At 32.9% G+C, this 20968-nt stretch overlaps 1 protein-coding gene and 1 long non-coding RNA gene across 5 annotated transcripts; one reads left to right on the top strand and one right to left on the bottom strand.

Annotated features, from left to right (window-relative positions):
• The first annotated feature begins 10055 nt into the window (after nt 1-10055).
• LOC135135678 (uncharacterized) lies at nt 10056-20099 on the top strand. Of its 4 annotated transcripts, none has more exons than XM_064064818.1 (10): nt 10056-10359; nt 13984-14934; nt 14988-15183; nt 15561-15679; nt 15736-16011; nt 17018-17287; nt 17338-18237; nt 18298-18796; nt 18852-19543; nt 19599-20099. In XM_064064818.1, exons 4-10 carry the CDS (start codon nt 15649-15651, stop codon nt 19949-19951), a joined length of 3021 nt encoding a protein of 1006 aa, XP_063920888.1. In that variant the 5' UTR covers nt 10056-10359; nt 13984-14934; nt 14988-15183; nt 15561-15648; the 3' UTR covers nt 19952-20099. The 4 variants fall into 4 exon arrangements, with proteins under 4 accessions (XP_063920888.1, XP_063920886.1, XP_063920887.1 ...); XM_064064816.1 differs by having other exon boundaries at nt 10059-10359; nt 13984-14468; nt 14579-14934; nt 17338-18796; XM_064064817.1 differs by having other exon boundaries at nt 10059-10359; nt 14579-14934; nt 17338-18796.
• Nucleotides 20100-20359: 260 nt separating this feature from the next.
• On the bottom strand, nt 20360-20723 carry LOC135135680 (uncharacterized). Its single transcript, XR_010281619.1, has 2 exons — nt 20590-20723; nt 20360-20536 (listed from the first exon to the last, which is right to left on the bottom strand). It is a non-coding gene; the product is annotated as an uncharacterized LOC135135680 (long non-coding RNA).
• Nucleotides 20724-20968: the final 245 nt, after the last annotated feature.

Here is a 20968-nt window from a genome sequence, read left to right as displayed (position 1 = left end):
TCTTGTTTGGTATTACCGAAAAGGTGTTGCAATTTTGCATTCATGTTACAAACTCTAATACGAAACTTAAATTGCAGATTTTACGTTCACTTATTCTCAAGTTTACTGCACGTTTTGAAATTAAAGAAGCATTTTTTTCCATATGACATGTTCCGTCATTACAAAAATTTTAATAGTTAACTCAACAAAATGAATTTTTCTGAATATCCTACCACTTTCTAGAATGGATGCGTAAATTTAAGACACCGTTTTCGTTGTTTTGTGACAAATTTTTGTAATGAATCTTAAAAATTAAATTTTCAGTAAGAACTTGACTTCCAAAGCAAAATTTAATATTCATTCCTAAAAGGAAGCGGAATATTATGTTATGTAATGATCATTTATGCATCAAAGATAAAATCGTATCATAACGTGTTTATCCCCGAAACGCCTCTAAGTGAAGTCTCTTAGGCCCGAAAGCAGAGATAAAGTCAAAAATTTGGAGGTTATGTTATTAGAATTCTCGTTTGGTATTACCAAAAATGTGTTGCAATTTTGCATTCATGTTACAAACTGTAATGCGAAACTTGAGTTGCAGATTTTACGTTCACTTACTCTCAAGTTAACTGCACGTTTTGAAATTAAAGAAGCATTCCAAAATAATTTCTAATATGTAATTTTAACTTTAAAAATAAACAAGATTGAGAATTGAGGATAACTTTTATAGCATTAATCAGTTTTTAAATGTTTCTTTTAATTAAGTCATTTCACATTCATGATCATGTTTATAATAAAAGAATCTCCAAAAAAATCTACTATTTTCATAAGATGATCAACATAATAAAATTTTCTGTGATGTAAGTAACCGAAGTTTTATTATTTATTCATAAATTATTTCTAATATGTAATTTTAACTTTAAAAATCAACAATTTTGAGAATTGAGGACAACATTTTGTATTTACTGTCTAAACTCTTTTTACCAATTTTTAAATTGCATAATTGAAAGTATTACATTAAAAATTCTTTAATACATTATAAACACAATTATGATAAAGAACCGGACGAGCCAGCGTTTTCTTTTGCCAGCGCGGCGTATTGAAAGTAGGTATTGCTACAGTCGCTTTGGAATATTTTTAAAATTTGGTACAAAATAAAATAAAATACATTTACAACACATTACCAACTGCAATACGAGTATTTCAACATCATGCGCGGTGTTAAAAATGTTTGTGTTTATACATCGGAAGAATGTCAGTTAGACACTTCTTTGATTTGAATAAGTTTATCGCCTCAAAACAGCTGACTAATAGTTGTGTATTATACAAGACGATAAACAAATTCTTTATCTATGAGTGAAAAGTGTTAATTCACGAGTGGCAATAGCCATGAGTGGATTATTTTTCACGACTAGATTAAGATTGTTTATCGTCTTTTATAATATTTTACTATGTCTGAACTTGTGCAGAGACTGTTTATACTACTAGCTTGTTTTTCCCCAAATTTAGAAAAACACAGCGTCTTAACAAATGCTTTATTCGCTGCTCCCTTTTTACAACGGATTCCGAACACTCCGTGCAGTCTCCGATATGGAATGACGCTTGACGCATGGAACAGTCAGTCTGTGGGAATTTCTTGGCACGTCTCCTGACCTTGCAAAATTGGTCATCTTACTCGTCGGGCGATTAGCGCAAGTTCAACCTTGAGTTTCGAGTCGCAACACATCGTCAGCGGCGCTAACAAACAAGACGGATATGCTGCTCAAGCCCTTCTGGCTCAAATGTAACGGAATATAAAATTTATTTGTTTTTAATTTGATTATTACAAAATTACTATTTCGTTTTCAACTGAGCGTTTGTTGGCACATACGACTTCCAGCCAAGCAGCCACCTGCATTACTGTTACCAAAATAGTAATTAAATAGTCAATTACTACTATTTTCTAATTTGTTCTATTTATGTTAGTATAGAATATTATCATTAAAAATGTGATTTATGTGTTCGTGAGATGTAATTAAACACTTTGCAATGACTTAAAAGTGAATTTATAATTTATGTTATATCAAAATCTGACGTTTGATAATGTAGATAAATGGTAAAAAAATAATGTAACGCCCTCACACACACACACACATAAAAAACATGTTTTCTCCAAATTTTCTCTCCTACATATAGTTCAATAATTTTAAAAGTGTACCGCACACTTTTGAAATTACTGCATTTGCATTATTATTTTTTCAATTTGCTGATACAGGGTGATGCAAAAAAAATAATGAATGACTCAATTTAGTTTATTGATGAAATCAACAACTGCAAAACCGAATGCCTTGAAATCGTGCAGATATTTTGAAGGTATTGCAGCATGGTAAATTTTTAATCAAAATATATCTCTATCTCCTCAAGAAATTGATGACGTCATGTCAAAATTTTTACGAATAAATGTCTAAGATATGCAAAATATGATGAGTTTATACTTGTGATCCATCATTACATTACTACTTAAGACGGGGAAAACCATTCTTGAGTTACTATTTAAAATAAACTGATTAATTCTTTCATCTTTTCAAGCCTCATATATTAGCAATTCTTAGTTTAAAATACAACTTTCAAAATTTATCAGTTTTTTATTACGAGAACTAAAATTATGGCGTTAGTCGCTCAGTACAAAATACAGAGTTCAGAATAAAGGATTGCGCCGTCCATCGCTATTAAACTATGATCTTAGTCATTCATGAAGGACCGCGGCCAGCATTTATAAATAAATCATGACGTTCGGATTGTACAAAGTACGGCGTTCATCGTTTGTAAGTCACATCTTCCAAATTTATAAAGAACTAAATTTAGACTTTTATCTAACGGTCGGAATGTCAAAACGGAATGTGTAATTAAAAAATCATTAATTCATAAACATCTTTATATTTGCTTAAGGTACTTTATCCTCGCAACCCGCCTAAGAGACAGCTCTTAGGGTCGAAAACGTAGATAAGATAAAAAAATTTGGAGGTTATGTTATTAGAATTCTCGTTTGGTATTGCCAAAACGGTGTTGCAATTTTGCATTGGAATTGCGGAAAGCAATACATAACTTAAGCTGCATAACTCCGATTATTTACTCTCGAGATAAATACACGTTTTGAATTTAAAGAAGCAATTATTTCCATTAAGCGTGATTCGCAGGGTGCCCAGATTTGGCGATTTATCGCCATTTTGGCGACTTGGCGCCCAAGATTAGCGCTGTTTTTTAATGTCGGCGCCAGTTGGCGATTTTGGCGAATTTTGGGGACTCTATTATTTTTCCATTTTTGTGTACAGTTAAGTAATGAAAAAAATCGAAAAAGTCAACAATCAACTATCACTCTCACTCTCATCCCCTCACAGTCGCTCGTCAGTCATTAGTCATCACTCGTCAGTTCATCACACTGAAAGGGTCAATGCATTTTTTAATTAAAATAAATATTAAAAAAAGGATAAGTGCTTTCATTAGATTTCAACAATATATTTTGTTGGCAAAGTCCCTATTATAGCCTCTAGAAAACACATAGTATCGTCACCGTGGAGCAAACCTGGCGGAAACTTAACAAAAACAAAAGTTATTAACACCATTTGACAGATCGCGAAATTTAAAATGGTTTTATGTTGGATTTAAAGTTTGTAGTTTATGTACAAAATATGGATTTTTAATATGAATAAAATATAAAATTTAATCAATAAAATCTTATTTAATAATTATTAGTTATATTAATTGACAATTAATTGACTTTAAACAAAAAGACCACGCCAAGACCACGTGACAACAACGGTTTACGCGCTGTCAACTCTCTGCTGACACAATTTGGTTCTAAACCAGGGAAATTTTTTGCGTTACCAACTCCGTTTGCTCCACTCGTACAACAATGGATAACGGTACTATGTATTTCTCTATATCTCTGGTATTTCTAGGGGCTATAGTCCCTATATTTAATATATGGTTTTGGGTTGGCGATTTTGGCGGCTTTCGAGTCCCTCTATTGGCGATTGCTGTGACAACTGATCTGGGCACCCTGGTGATTCGTCATCAACAAAATTTTAATGGTTACCTACACAAACTAAATTTTCCTCAATATACCAATTTGTGGAATGGATACGTAAATTTGTAAAGCCTTTGTGTTTTGAAATACCTTTTTTGTTATAAACCCTCAAGTTGAAATTTACGATAAGATGTTAACAGCAAAGGCAAAATTTAATATTCATCCCTAAAAAGAAGCGCGATATTTTGCTATGTAATAATTTACGCTTCAAAAAAGCAACCGTATCATTACGTGCTTGTCCCCGAAACGCCTCTAAGAGAAGTCTCTTAGGCCCGAAAGCAGAAATAAAGTCAAAAATTTGGAGGTTATGTTATTAAAATTTTCTTTTGGTATTGCCAAAACGGTGTTGCAATTTGACATTCGTGTTGCGACAAACAATGGAAAACTTAAGTTGCATATTTCTGTTTATTAAGTTTCGAATTAAACACATGAGAATTTAGAGAAACATTTATTTCAATATATAGCGTGCTTTGCCCCGACCAAAATTTTCATCGTGGAGCAAAATGAATATTTCTCATTTAACCAATTTGTAGAATACATACGTAAATTTTAACACCTGGTGCCGTAATTTTGTAATATATTTTTTGGAATAAACTGTGAATTGAAATTTACATTAAGGTATCAACTTCAAATTTGTAATTTAGCATTTACCATTAACCCAAATTGTCCGTGGTATTGTACAGATCTTCCTTACCCGATGTATAACAATTCAGTCAATCGCAGAATTTTAAAATTTTATTTTTTGGTTTTTATATCCTGATAAATAAAAAAAAACATAAATGATCTGTTAATGTACAGATAAAAAAAATAGTAAGAGCAGATTTCATGCAAATTTTGTTAAAAGAAAATTTTCTGATAACGTCATCAACATTGTCTCAAAGACACGTGCATCTGTTTGGGTATGCGCGGTTCAAAAATAACCGAAACGGTACAGCATTTTCAAATTTTCGATAAGATGGGGAAATCCATTTTTGGTTTGCTCATTCAAATAAACTGATTAATTTTATAGTCTTTTCAACCAGCATATATAAGCAATTCTTAATTGAAACTACAACTCTCAAAATTTACAAATTTTTTATTACCAGAACTAAAATTATTATTACAAAAGACAGAGTTCAATTCGCTGTTAAACTACGACCTTCGTCATTCGTGAAGGATGGCAGTCATCATTTATGTTATAAACACTAGGCGGAAAAGTATCTTACGGATGCAATTCCCCAGTTGAAGCAATGTGTGTTTTACGGCGAGTAGCGGGGACGCTTTGATCTGGTCCACAAGGTCGTAGCCAGTGCGTCGCTAGGAGTGTTTACAGCTTGTTAAAAAACTACTTCTATATTACTATCAGTGTTGGGCAGTATCTAGATACTTGTATCTAAATAAAGTATCTAGATACATTTTTGGGTATCTAGTATCTGTATCTAGATACAATCGAATTTAAGCACTAAATATCTGTATCTAGATACAAAATTAGTGGCGCAGATACAGATACATTTTTTTATTTCACTTTTTTTTTCAGTAATTATTAGTTGAGTTATACTACTAGTAGTAATTTTTGATACTTCATGTTGGTGATTTTGGTCACATAAACAAAAGTAGAGGTAAGAGGTACACTAATAGTGTTCTGTCACGGAAATTTTCATATTTTAAATACCATCATTTCCTACATGGTAGCCTTCAGTACTTATACATCTTTAAATATAATCCTGAGGGGTAATAAATCTAAGCCATCGTAAGAAGATATTTTAAAAACCATAAACCGCAATTCACTATTCACTGCGTTTTACCCTTGTCGGGGCAATGTACTTTATCTGTGTACCAGTGGCGGCTGGTGGGTCAAAATTTCGGGTCGGCCAAATATTTTGAGTCTACACCTTGGTGTTATATATTTTCGTAATGTATGGCTGCTACTCATTAACCACTGACATTTTACGTGCCAGGATGTACAAAACATCTCAAATGTTTCGACCTGTTAAAATAATTTTTTATAGGAAATTGACAATGTCAGTTTGATTCCAAATACTATTAATCCTTAATTCTACTTGTTCTGCTTTATCATTAATTGAGAACCACCGAAAACATTATTTTTACTGAGTTCCGCGTCGACCGGCGGCTATACGGCTTGCCGACCCCGGACATCCACAATTAAATAATAATAATTAAATAATGACATGCAGTTAAAAAATATAAAAAAAGTAATAATAAAAGTACCAACTGTTAACTATCTTCATTTACATTTATTTATTTTTAATGTATATGACAAATTGTCAAATAAATTAATTGAATAATTGAAAAATTAAAATGATTTAAAACTTTAAATTCGTTTCTGAAATATCTGAAAACGCTTAGATGCTAAAAATACAGAAAAAGCGCATTTATGGTGTAGCTAAGTTATGTACGAAAAATAAAATTTTAGATAATTTAATGTAATTTTTTTCGTTTATTATTCATACACAGAAAAATGTATTAAATCGACAATTATTATTTAAAAAAAAATAGTATGCACTGAAGAACATCGAAGCCGTTATTGTCTTGTAATTTGGTTAGCTATCTTAAATATTAAGCGTTTTAAAAACTAAATTCGCGTTGCTGGGTACGGCGAAGGAGGATTTCGCCGGACCTGGCACAACATACGTTCCGCCAGGTCTTTGTCTACTACAGTGTACTAGACAAAGAGAACGATGAAACCGTAAGCTGCTACGAAGTCGAAACATCGAGCATAATGCATTCCTGGGTACGGCTTGCCGAAATCTCGCCGGCAAAGCGTGTTTATCAGCATTTAAAATTAGCAACAAATGCTTTATTTTGTACCTACAACATAATAAAATATATTTTTAATATATATGATCTATCCTAACGTACATTCAAACTTTATTTCTTTTTTTATTTTCTAATTTCAACGCTTACTAAGTATTTTAAAATGACTGGTACGGCGTGGCCGACCCTGCCGCCCCTGACCAGCCGCCCCTGCTGTGTACCTGAGCAACCCGGGTCCGGTAGGCCCGCTGTTTGTATTTGTGTTATTAAAAATAAGAGTAATTTTAATAGTGAAAATATGTGTTTAAGGTATGTTATTATTTTTAGAAAATAATAATTGCGTGTTACATAATGATTAATGTTTTCAATTAGCACAAATTAGTTTGTAATCGACTAATCGAATGTTCAATACATACATTTCTCTCGCATAAATTGCATATTTGTTACTGTTTTATATCTTTATTTTTCGGACAAATGTAGCACCTTTTCCTGTTGCCACATGTGTCATTTCTTCACTTTTTCATTGTTGGACCTAACGCGAGGCGGGCTTGGCAGGTTCGTTTTGCCCTAGAATGTGCCGATTATGTTTAAATGTAATTAATTATCTTGGGCAATAAAATTAATATTTTTACAACCTTCCGTAGAATAATTTATCGTGATTCGTGATATATTCTCAGAAATCGTGAAACGAGATTAAAATAAAATGAGTTTCAACAAAAATCTGAAAATTTAAAGTTGCACTCTGGCGATTTCTGCCTGCCAGGCAGCCTTTGATCCTATAAGGGATTTAAATACCTTTCTAAGAAATTGTACTTATTTTGCCTTAAACGGAACCAGCAATGCTTCATAAAATGTATATACCTGCGGCACCGGGATAGACGAATACCGGACATGGTCATAAAAACATCGTAAGCCGATATTGAAGAATAATAATTTATGACAGGTTGCCGCCAACAGACCTTCAGCACAGAATAATCATTTCCGGTATTCTTTTGAAATAATAATTTTAATGCTGGAGATAATTATTAGATATACTCAAACACAATTTGGACAGTGTGGGAATAAAAACAAAAAAACATATTCTTTTTAAGCGTACGTAATAAATATTGGACAATTTGCGACACATCAATCAATGAGAGTTTAAAAATAAATTTCACATGTTCTAAACATTATAAAGGCACTTCTACTGCTATGGAAGTGGACGTTGTTTTAGAAGGGTTTAGGAAATTATGTATGTATGGTCTAATTTATGGCAAAATAATATCCGACGGAAACAGTAGTGTCTACAATAAATTACTGTCATCAGTGTCATTAATTAATATATATCATCTGCATGGTTCATAATTTCATATTCAAAAGATTGAATGTAAGAATCATATTATTCGCAATTACGTATCCGAGGAAGCGGTACAAAATTTGGCGAATAGCGAAGCGATGGCCTATTTGCAGGAAAAAAGAAAAGATTTTTCAGTCTTGCATAACTATGCAACTGTAAAATGTTTATTTTTTAAATTTAATACCACAATCCCTTCTTCTGCACCTGTGGAACGGGTGTTTAGTACTGGAAACCAAATTCTGACACCACGAAGAAATAATTTAGGTGATAATACTTTTGAAATGTTGTTAATTTTAAAAAATTCATTAAACAATACATAAAAAAATACATAAAAAGTTTTCAGTTATTTTATTCGCCAAAGTTTCAAAAAGTATCTGTTTTCTTGTATCTTGTATCTAGATACATTTCGAAAAAGTCGAAAACAATCTGTATCTAGATACTTTTATCTTCCATATATCTGTATCTGTATCTAGATACTTTTAAAAGTATCTGTCCCCAACACTGATTACTATATTACTTCAAATAAAAATACTCGATGCAATTTTTAATTTTTCAAACACAGGACCACACATTTGTGGTCTCCAAAATGTTATATTATGTTGATGTAGTCCAAAAGAAAAATATATTTGTAATCAAACTATCGCCGCGACAGCACTGGATCGAGCGTATGAAACACAACTCCGCGCGTTGGTTATAAATCAGAATGTATAAAGTACGGCGTTCATCGTTTGTAAGTCACAGCGTCCAAAATTTATACTAACTTATATTAGCAGCTATATTCAGAGTTTTCAAAATCTGTCTAACAGTCAGAATGTAAAAACGGAATGTGTGATTAAATAATCATTTATTCGTAAACGTCTATAAATTTGCTTAAGGTGCTTTATTTCCGCGATCCTCATACGATAAGAGACGGCTATTTGGATCGAAAACGTAAATTGGGCCAAAAATTTTGAAGTTATGTTATTAGCATTTCTGTTTGTATTGCCAAAAGGGTGTTGCAATTTTGCATTCATGAAGCGAACAGCTATGCTAAACTTAAGTTGCATATTTATCTTTACGTTTATTTACTCTCGAGTTAAATACACGTTTTGAAATTAAAGAAGCATTTTTTTTCATAGGACGCGTTCCGTCATTACCAAAATTTTAATAGTTAACTCAACAAACTGCATTTTTCTGAATATACCAATTTCTAGAATAGATACGTAAATTTATGAAGCCGCTTTCGTTGTTTTGTAACAATTTTTTTGTAATGATTCATAAAAATAGAATTTTCAGTAAGAACTTGACTTTCAAAAGTTCCAAATCAAAATTTAATATTCATCCCTAAAAGGAAGCGGAATATCTTGTTAAGTAATAATTATTTAGGCATCAAAGGTGAAATCGTATCATAACGTGCTTATCCCCGTAACACCGCTAAGAGAAGTCTCTTAGTCCTGAAAGCAGAAATAAAGTCAAAAATTTATAGGTTATATTATTAGAATTCTCGTTTGGTATTACCAAAACGGTGTTGCAATTTTCCATTCATATTGCGAACAGCAATGCGAAACTTAATTTGCATATTTACAAATAAGATAGTAAGAGATTAACGTCTCTGTTATTTTAATGTTAAACAGAATATCGCTTTTTTAATTAAAAATTGACTTGAATTGAAATTTTCAGCGCTGTTGCCACTTTATTGAGGCTCAAAATATTAACGAGAATGACAAATTTCTAATTTTTTACTGATAAATAGGTAACCATTGATAGCAGTATCGTAGCGTATTGAATAATTTTAAAGTTTATTTGTCTGCGTTATATGCCAGCATGAAAATGTTACTCATCGTTATTTTACTGCAAACATTTAAATCAAATTAGGGAACGATGCATCTGCATCTGATGCATCCAGCGTTGTCTCGTTGACCTTGGAAATCTGTAGCAAGTGTAATAATATTGTGCAATACTGTCTACTGCACTTGCCGCCAACCTACCAGCCTACCACCGCGTCCCGTCAGTCTCCAATTTGTAGTTGTAACGAAGAGTCGAATGTAGCCGCTGTTGTTGTTATCACGCTATTGTTGTTTATTGTGCCATCGTTGTTTATTCTGCCATCGTTGTTTATTCTGCCATCGTTGTTTATTCTGCCATCGTTGTTTATTCTGCCATCGTTGTTACGTAAAAAAAGTGAATTTTATCACAATATGTGTGACTCGGAAGCAGGAAGTTCTGGCCTAGGTCGTTCTAGAGAAAGGTAGGTGAATAATTTTTTTTATTACGCACTTCAATAACAATAATTTCTGGTGATTCTATACTTTGGCTTAAATTGTTGAACAAAACGTGTTGTGCAGATAACGCTAGGGGAGTTCCGGCCACAGTGGTTTGGTGGTCATTTTTTCACTTAGATTTTTATACATTTTAGTTGTGTATCATTAGTCCGATGTATTTGTTGAATGACGACCGCCATTAACCACACAAAGTAATTATAAAAAAAATCAAAAACTTAATTTTAACGCAAAAGTAGTCGTAGAGTCGGGTGGCGTAAAATAAGGGCCTGAATAGAGAATACTTTCATATTTAAAAGTAAATGTATTTCAGTGTGCCATCTTTTTGAATTCAGTTAGAAATACTGTTAAATTATGTGGTTGATCCATATTGGTAATCAAGAAAAAAAGCTCATTTATCAATGACCTCAGACTTGAAAAAAATTACATCTAAAACAACATTAAAGTTCCGTTATCATAAAAATTCAGATATTTATTTCTTAGCGATCTTTCTGTTAGTGTTATTAAATTGATCTTGTTTCAACGTTTTTGCCGTAGCCTGGTATTTTTTTCTTTTTCAAATTTTTAACTTACTATTGCTTTTGTTAAAGTTTAAAAACATATGCTGCCCATAAGGAATACGAAAGTTGAAAAATGTTGTAGATTGTTTTTAGTACTTGCATTTTTATGCTGCTCTTGTAGTGATACAGTTTGATTTCAATCGATAAGCTTCTACGACAAAAACAAAATTTTTCACAAAAATGGCTTTCTAAGAGTAAAACAATAAAAATGCTAATGCTAGTTTGCTAAATTTTTATAAATACATATATGTCTATGTCAGGGTTGGAAAAAATCGGATTAAAAAAAAAATCAAAAATCAATGATTAGTTTTTAAATTACATTTTTTTTGTTTTTTTTAATGTTTTTAATTTTTCTTTGATTTTTTTAGTTTTTCGGTTACCCACAGTAATTCAAACTTCAAAAGTAGTGAGACAAAAATTAAAAGTTATGTAACTAAATTTTAACTTTTAATTATTTTTATTCAGTTTTTAAAAGCTATATTTTAGTAGTTGTTGTAATTTTCATTTTCTAGGTATTTTCATACATTCACAAATGCGGCTCTGCCTAGTTTGAATCGTGCCTCTATCGGCAAATGTAAACTGCAGCTGACGAAATAAATACTTTACGTTCCAAGAGTCTAATTCTATTAATTTTGGGAAAGTGTCGTAAAACCATTGTCAGTTTCTTTTATTGAAAGCTTGAAAGGGTCTGCATCCATTGTAGACGTAAACGTAAACATGCCAGATGCTTGTTTTTTGCTATTAATTTACGACACTGCCAAAGTTAGGAGAATTGGATTGTACTTGTAAATTGTAACGGATCTTTCGCCTTCGTGGTGTCCCGGAAAAATCTACGTAAATTGCGGCGGCACTCAGGTAGTACCCTTATTGAATTAAATTGCATTTAAAAGACTGTAACATGCATTATATGCTCGTAATTCAAAAAGAAAATTTAAAAAATCAAGAATGATTTAAATCAATGATTAAAAAAAAAATACTTGGTTTAAATTACGATTTAAATCAAAAAGTCAGGCCAACCCTGGTCTAGGGACAATATCGAGTCTGCAACTTTCGCAAATGATAAAAACTACTTCGCGTCAGTTATACAACAGAACAATAAAATCGGAACGCCCTGCTATCAATTTGAATATATTTTAAGTCCATTGGCTTCAATTAATCAAAAAATTTGTCTAATGTGTTACGCAGTTATTTAACAACACAGTAGAAAAGAGTATATGTTAATAGTGCTAGTAGTGGGAGTAGATTAGAGCTTGGGTAGTTATTAAAATCTAGTTGTATTGGCTTGCTTTCTTTCTTCTTCTAACAGACCTGAATTTTATCGCAAAAATTTCATATCATTATACAGGGTGAGTCACAAAACACGCGGTCATCGATAACTCATAAATTGTTAGAAAAAAAGTCAAGCACCAAAATTTACGATACTTTGAGGGCTGTATGCTAAAATTATTTTTATTTAACTCAGAATCTTCAGTTTATTAGGGTTGGGACACTGCTTGTTTTTTTTTTTTTTTAATGAAACGCCCATATATTTCTACATTTACTAGCCATTTCCTGGTTTTTATAAGCATAATTTATCATTTAAAATCGATTGCGAGGTTGCCACGTTATTCCTTTTTTTTTTAATTCTTTCGACAATGAAAGAGTTATCAAAAAAATCGCAAATTGTGTGTTACAATATTTGGCACTTTGTTGTCGTACCAATTAAATCAAATTTTAAAATACCCATTGTTTAAAAAAGTTCTGATAGTTTAATACAATTTACAAATATGGATATTTATATTTTTCCATTAGCACACAGTGTTTTATTACGATATCTTATTCTAATTTTGTGCTCATTTTTTCAATATGTCAATGTCTCTTAAAAAAGTAAAAAAAAAAACATAGGAACTCTCAACTTTAAATATAGAAAATACTTAACAAATGGGGAAGAAAACAAAAAATAGAATGAGATGCGATAATAAAATACATGATGTTGTATTTGAAAAAATTGGAATATCGTTATTTGAAAATTGTAATACTTATTTTTTTGATAAACATTATGTACATGAAGATTTAATTTTATTTATACCACAACAAAGCGCGTCTTTCCACAAAATCTTGTTACACAAATTTAAAAAATAACCCTGCTGCGATTTTATTTGTGAATACTTTCATTCCCAAAAAAATTGAAGAAAATTGGAATAGCGTGCCAACGTGGCATCGGAATTTCAAAAATAAATTATCATTTCTAATAATTGATGAAACATCAAGGAACGCGCGGTAAATGACTCGCCCTGCGAAATTTGTAATATCTCATTAAAAAGTATTTTGAAAAAACTACGAATAGGTAATAATAAAAAAATTAGAATACTCTGAAAGTGAGGGAAACTCTGGACATGCACATTTAGAAAAGCAGCGATATAGAACAAAAAAATAACAAAAATGATAAGTACATATCAGCATTTTTTTAATTTTGTAATTATTGGATATATTCTTCCCATTAACAGAAGATAAAAAGTACAGTAACGTATTGTTTACGTGAAATTTAGAAATAGTAAGTTCAACATGCATGTTTTGATTTCATTTTAAAATAATTCACTTACAATTTTATGTTATACAAAGTGTCAAACGATAACACAAGCTGCATTATCACGTCAAAACAAACCAACAATTATTAAGAAGTTGGGGCCATAGTTTGCTCCAATCCGAATTAAAATACGCTTTTGAGGATCTATTAACGCAGGGTCAGAAAGAGTACTAACGGCAAAATTGGCAAGGTCGATAACAGCACATTTGCGACCCCAACTTCTTAAGGATGATTTCTTGCTTGATTTGAAGTGATACAGCTTGCGTTAACGTTTGGCAATTCAAACCTGCCATCCTGTATAAAAGTAAAAAATACGCAACTCCTAAAAAAACGGTGTATATTCAAATTGTTCCCTGAAAACAGTTTTTAATTAATCTCTTTGAAGTCACAATTTTTCAACACTAGATTATATTTTGATTAAAGTGCAACACTTCAAGTCAAAGTTTCAGTATTTATTTTTGTCGTAGTTATTGTACGAAATTCTCGAAGGGGGAATGTAAAGATCCGATGTGCAATTTAAAGCATCCCTATAAGTTCTGTCGGGACTTTCAAATGGAGAGATGTCATAGAGAGTACTGTCGATACCTTCATGTGTCCTCAAAAGATGAAATCCAGTACAGAGAAACGCTATATCAAAGCGACACCATGAGGTACGAGACGTTGAGAACATTACAAATTTCGGGCATTTGTCAAGAATTTAAACAATTCGGCAACTGTAAATACGGAAGCAAATGCAAATTTACTCATAGGACAATAGAGGAACAAGAAAATGATAAGTTTATTTGTCCAGTCTGTTTCTCCGAAATAAGCATGACCTCTTGGTGCATTTTGAACCCTTGTATGCATAGTACTTGCGAAGGTTGTTTAAGAGAATTGATTGCACGTGATATGCCTCAATGCCCTGTATGCAGAGGCCAAATAGAGGAGGGAAGTTGTCCACTTTCTTTTATTGGTACTTTTTTTTTTAATTTTTCGTCTTTGACTCCAATTTAATCGATCAGCTTCAGTAGCTCATCGGTTCGATCCGCTGAAATTTTATGTGCTATATGATCTCGTTTTTAGAATTTTAACACCCACTCCCTGCAGAGAGTTCTTAATGAAGAGATGTAGAAGGGTTCAGTGCAAATACCGCCATGAATTTATTATATGTAACAAGATCCAATGTTTGGGCAGTTTAAAGTGCATCATGGTACATAATTTAACTCCGCAGGAAATAGAGCAGGTTGAAAGTGAGGAGATGCCTTTTTCACAAAATATTAATATCGAACTGCGTCGGCTAGCCTATGTTATAACAAATAGTTATAAAGCAGATATCCAGAATCATATGTGTACAAGGGAGCTCACAAGAACAGAAACTTGTATAAGAAAAACATGTGTAGTCTGTAAGCCTCAAGAAAACTATCCGTTGCCCCTCATGAGTATGTTATGACAAAATGTGTTTGACATTTTATTTTTCACTTTTTTTTATTAGGAAAAATTGTATGCCACTCCTGTAGATTGCCATTGTTGCCCAGTAAGTCTTTCTACTTAGTCACATGCGGGCATGTTATTTGTGAACAATGCTTATCTCATGCCAGAGTGGTGGTCTTAGAAGAGGACGACACAGTTTTATATTTCTGCCCTGATCCCTTGTGCGCTTCAATGACTGAAGTCAAAAGATTGCATTGGTAAGTAGTTTCGCTTTTTGCTTTCGTAGAAAATTGTTAGAAATTTAGCTTGTGATCAGTAGTGGAATCTTGGAACTTCATTTGGTACTTATAATTATGTAATTATTCGCTTCAAACAAAAATACTTAACAAGCAGGAAAAACCCGTTTTCCGGTTTCAAAATAGAAACAAAACGGGAATTTTGTTTTCTTGCTTCAAAACAAAAAAATTAAAACACGATATTTCAAAAGTTCGATACACCAATATGTGGCAAGGTGTATCTGGCTCAAAGCAAAAAATTGTCATGTTTTCGCATTTTTTCTTTTTCGTTTCGCCCAAGAAATTTTAGAACCAGTGTTTGTGTTATGGTCTTAACGAGTTCATCACTTATTTTTCAGAAAAAAAAAACGTCTTACCCATCACCTGACATATTCAGAGGGAACTCCTAAAATCTTTCAAATATGGCATAAAACACTCAAAAAAAGGATGCTGGACAATGTTATAATGAGTAGTTCAGGTAACTCATTTCTACTCTTTATAATCAATCTATTTCATGTCAATCTTCTTCTATAGATCTGAATGTTTTGAAATTGGCAAAACAACATTTAGAGGACACAGAATGTTGGCAAGTTGATTTGGTGCGACCAATAGAAGAGATCGTTTTTGAATACGTACCCTGCAGCCGATACGAGATAAGTGACAGCGACGAAGAACCTTTCCAAAGTAATGCTACCGACGAAGAATATGAGCCAACTTCTGAAGTGTCAGAAGAAAGCGATGAAAATGGCGAAACATCTGAGCACACGAAGTCTCAGTTACAGACTTGCAAGAAAAGATTGTTTGAAGGAGGTAGGTATTTCATTAAGTAATTATAATTACGAAATATTCAGGCTTTTTGTAAAAAAAATCCAAAACGTCTTTTTAATGGCCGACTTAGATTTTTTTACTCTTGTCTTAAACTCAGGTTTCTATTTTCTCGGATTCTGATCAATTTTATTAAAATGTCAATTTTTTTTCGTTAGCTTTCTTGCTAACATTTCCAAAGATGCTATAAAAATGATTAGTACCTAACTTAACATAATAAACGTAACTTACATAACACATGTAACACTAATTACCTATACATTATACATATGCTATTTCCAATATACTTTCGTGCATAAACATAAACCAATATTACACATTTTTGAAAACAAACAACTTACACACATCCATCACATATTTTTATTCGTCCATCTGAAAAATCTTTTCTTAACTCAAATGTTAAACTCCAAACCACCAATCGGGTGTTATGTAAGTTGCAAATAAGACTTTTGGCATACCAAAACTTTTTTTTTTAAATAACTAGAAAAATTTTTTCTAGCTATGCCTGATACCTAAATGTAGTATATTTTAATATACAGGGTTAGTATAAAGTCCCGGAACGGGCGAATAACTTTATTTGAAAAGTTTTTTGCTGAAATTTTTTTTGGATATATACCTACAACATTGATTGCATTGATTACAACATACAGGTTTTTTGGCATTTTCTGATGCAGAATAAAAAACTAATTTCAGAAATTATCAACTTGTTTATTTCTAGTGAAACAACATCTGGGTGTTCCATTAAAGTTGCCATGTTTAATTATACATCCAAAGCAAATTTCAGAAAAAAAAACTTTTCAAATAACAAAGTTATTCAAACGTTTCGGGACTTTATACTAACCCTGTATAATTCTCTGGAACAACCCAATAAATAATGTATGCAATGCCATTTGAAAAGTAAGTTACTCTCATCTGTAGAGATTTTTACAACTTACGTTATACCTAATATTAGTCGTTTATAATGTTCTAATAATTTTTCAAATATTTATAGAAGGACAAAGTTCAAGTAGTTCTTCAATGCCCACTACCTCGAACCGCAATGAAGACTTTGACTTGATGTTTACGCCATTGGTTTCGCCTGTTGAAGAATCAAACTGCAGGATTTCCGCTCATTTGACCATTTATATAAAGAAATGTTTCGTTTCAATGAAGATACACACCGTTTTACATGAAGGGCATTACGTTTGTGATGCTTGCAGTGGAGATGACAATACCATCAGCGGATTTTTGTATTCTGGTTTGCCCGCGACAGACCATAAATGTATGTATAGTAACAAAAAAATGCAAATCGAAGTTTAATTTTTGTTGTAGGTAATAAACTTTCCGACAAAAACAGAACACTTGTGCTGCTGTCTAGAAATTTTGGCGAACGTGAAATCCAAGTGAAAGTTCGTTACTGTCTCCCCGTCGGAAAATTAATAGGGGAGGAACTGCCGATTGAAGAGGAACGTAAGTTCATAACACCGTTAATTATGGATTGTGGTTCTTCTGCCCTAGTAAACCCATTAACGTCAAAAACCAAAGGAAAACGCCATTGTTGTTATTTCTGTGAACAGTTTTTTGTTGAAATGTCTTCACATATTCTTCGAAAACACAAAGATCAGGAAGAAGTGAAAAATATTATGACTATGAAAGCTAATAGTGTGGAACGGAATGCTGCGTTACGAGAGATCAGGCGAAAGGGTGATTATAATTTTAACAAAAATGCCACCTGTGAGGAAAAAATTGCTATAAGGAGAGTAGTGACAGGACAAGCCTCCAATTTAATTACTTGCCCAAATTGTTTTGGTGAAATAATGACCAGAAACTTTGCTCGACATGAACGCAAATGTACTGGACGGCCACCAAATAGAAGAAATGTGCTTAAAGAAGCTCGCTTTAAGATTATCCAGAAGGAATTTACAGCGAATTCTTTCAGTCAGAAACTTTTTCTCGCTTTCTTAGAGCCTGTTCAAGTTGGGCTAATTCTACACGAGATATTAGAAGATAAATGTTTGAAACTTGTTGCTGAAAGATATTCCTTAATGCATCGTGGTTCATACAGCGCATTAAAGAACGATCGCCAACATTTGCGTAGAATGGCACGATTGATTTTAGATGTTAAAGACATAAACCCCTCCATTCTGGATTTTGAAGATCTGATACTCTATGGAGGTTATGATGCCTTACTAGAGGGAGTTTTCAATTTGTGTTCACTTGACAAGGAAACAGGCGAGTTTGGAAAGCCAAGTCTGGCAAAAGCTTTACGATCGAGTATTACATTTCTTTTAGACGCACTTAACGTTGATTATTTAACTCATAATCTTCCCACACAATGTGAAGAGCGTGGCCGTTTCGACAATTTCAAAACTCTCCATGATAAAAACTATGGAATCTATGTTGGCAGGTCAGCTGGTCGAACCAGCTTGCAAAGAAAAGCAGCCAAATTACATAATTTACCAAAGGCAAAGGACGTTAAATTATTTTCCACATTGATAGTTTCTGAAGCGGAGCAGGCGTATCAACGGTTACAGGACGGTTTCGATTTCGACACATGGCTAAAATTAGGAAAGGCTGCGTTGGCAAGAGTTATTGTGTACAATAGACGTAGAGTCAGTGAAGTTGCAAGTATGTCGTTGGAATTGTATAACAAAAAAATCGAACTTGATGATGAAATACTTCAATCCCTTCCAATGTATCAACGGGAGTTAGCGAATAAATACAAAGTTATGACTTTGATTGGAAAGCGTCTACATATATTACATGTGCTGTTGGACGAAAATCAATGCAGGTAAATGAGTACTTTGATTTTTCTACTTTTTAAAAGATTTTTGATTGTGTTGTAGGTATCTAGATATGTTTCTCCAATATCGAAAAGAAGCTGGTGTTCCCTATTCAAACAATTACCTTTTTGGTATACCTACGAGAGCGATGTTTATCGATGCTTCAGTTGTTTTAAGAGATTACTCAGAGAAATGTGGTGCTGAAGAACCGCATCTTTTACGTTCCACTTATTTAAGAAAACAAGTCGCAACCCTTTCCCAATTGTTAACAATGAATGACAATGAAATCGGTCAGATTGCAAAATTGATGGGTCATAGTCAGAAAGTCCATGAACAAGTATATCGACAAGACGAACTTTTATTTCAACTAACAGGGTGGGCAAAATTTTTGACTATCGTAGATGGAGAAGAACTCTTTTCATACAGAGGTAAAAGTCTCGACGAAATACTCACTATTGCACAAGATTTACCAGTACCTGAAGAGGATCCGGCGTTAGACGATCATATTACCTCTGAAGAATTATTAGGAGACAATCTCAGTTTGGATTCGTTTGAAACTACCTGTTCAACAGAAAGTACAATCAACAGAATGGAAACGAACCTCATGCAGGAGGTATCAACAGACACTCAAGTCTCACAATCAGGTGTGATAGAATGTTATACTACAGACAATATTACTGAAGTGCCTTCGGATCGTCGAAAGTGTGACAAAGTTACACATACTACACAAGAAGCGCTTTCTGAAAAAGTAGGGGGTACGTATGCTGAAAAGTCTAGAAAATTGTATATCATTGCTGATATTTTTTATAGCGAGAGCCAGTACTGAAGACCGGAGGATTGAAACACCAAAGAAAAAAATATCGAGTCACAGGGGAACTTTGAACACGAAGTCACCAAAATCGCAGAAATCACCAAGAAAAACGACAATCGCGGAGATAAAGCAGAAATTGCAAATAACTCCTGTAAAGAGAAGAGGAAAGAAACCATTCACCTCAGAGCAAATGTCTTTAATGCAGAGACATTTTTCGCAATACATATCCAGGGGTCATTTGGCACCACCGAAGCTGTGTGCAGAATTTGTTGAAACGAACCAGCTCTTCTCTGATCGCAGTGGTCGAGACGTGTACAACTGGATCCAGTATCAGAGAACTAAGCGAAGATGAAACTAGTGGATCAGCTGTCTCTTTTGTTTTTTTTTTGTTTTGTTTACAAGTTGTGATAATTTTTGATATTTTTGTAATTTTAAACACTGACTTTACATGTTAATATTGTATTAAATTTTATAATATAATAAAAAATGTCTTAAATTCACAGCTCGTATTTTTAACTCGAGAGTAAACACAAACGTGCAAGTAATTGCTTTCTGCAAACAGGAATGCAGAATTGCAAAACCGTTGAATTCGAGACTAAATAAACGAAAATATAAAACTTAAGATTTGCATTGCTGTTCTCAAGATGAAAGCTTAATTGTAAAGCCGCTGTGTTCTGTTGTAAGTGTTGCAAATCATTGCGAATGTAGTATGCAACCAACCTTGCTCAATTTTTCGTTTAATTACATGAAAACATATCAATTTCCGAATTTTAAATCAAATAGATTTATTCAAGCTTTCATGTTTACAATATTTTGTATAAATGTTAATTATAATATGATGGTGGAGTTGTCAATGTCCAAGTAGACATCCTGGTAAATTTTTCAACACAGTCAGGATAACACATAAACGTTCCACGGGGCTAGAGAATATTCGGGCCTAAGAGACTAGCTGAGACACACACAAATTGTGTTATGCCATTTCTGACTTACCAACTTCATCGCCATCTGAATATGAGTAGAATCACTATAAAGCCATTAAACTCTTAGGCCGGTGTACCCCCTTCGCCTGCTAAGATGTGTAATAATGGCACGGGCCTAGAGCGTTGTATATCGTCATGGCTATTATTATTATTATTATTATTATTATTATTATATTATTATATGTTAGTATGCTCTACAGGTTAAAACCCAATTACAGAACATACACACAACATGCCATCATTAAGTAGGTTTATAAATATTTCACATCTATTAGTCTTAATTGATTAGGATTTGTATTAAATAGATCTACAGTCCTTTGTGCAGAATTACCCAATCTCAACATGTTATACATAGGTGAGAATCGTAGAAAATCGGTTCGAGGTGTGGA

This window comes from Zophobas morio, unplaced genomic scaffold (genome assembly GCF_036711695.1).
Source record: "Zophobas morio isolate AGI-343-1 ecotype UQ-CSIRO unplaced genomic scaffold, CSIRO_AGI_Zmor_V1 ptg000024l, whole genome shotgun sequence".
Lineage (NCBI taxonomy): Eukaryota > Metazoa > Arthropoda > Insecta > Coleoptera > Tenebrionidae > Zophobas > Zophobas morio.
The sequence above is the reverse complement of the archived record's forward strand: the minus strand, read 5'-3'. Positions and strand labels throughout refer to the sequence as shown.

Bases quoted from the DNA above. Each gene is read 5' to 3' on its own strand.
- LOC135135678 (XM_064064817.1), top strand. From the start codon at position 15,649: ATGCTGGACAATGTTATAATGAGTAGTTCAG. The intron at 15,680-15,735 runs GTAACTCATTTC...CTTCTTCTATAG, and splicing joins TGTTATAATGAGTAGTTCAG to ATCTGAATGTTTTGAAATTG. The intron at 18,797-18,851 runs GTAAATGAGTAC...ATTGTGTTGTAG, and splicing joins TTGGACGAAAATCAATGCAG to GTATCTAGATATGTTTCTCC.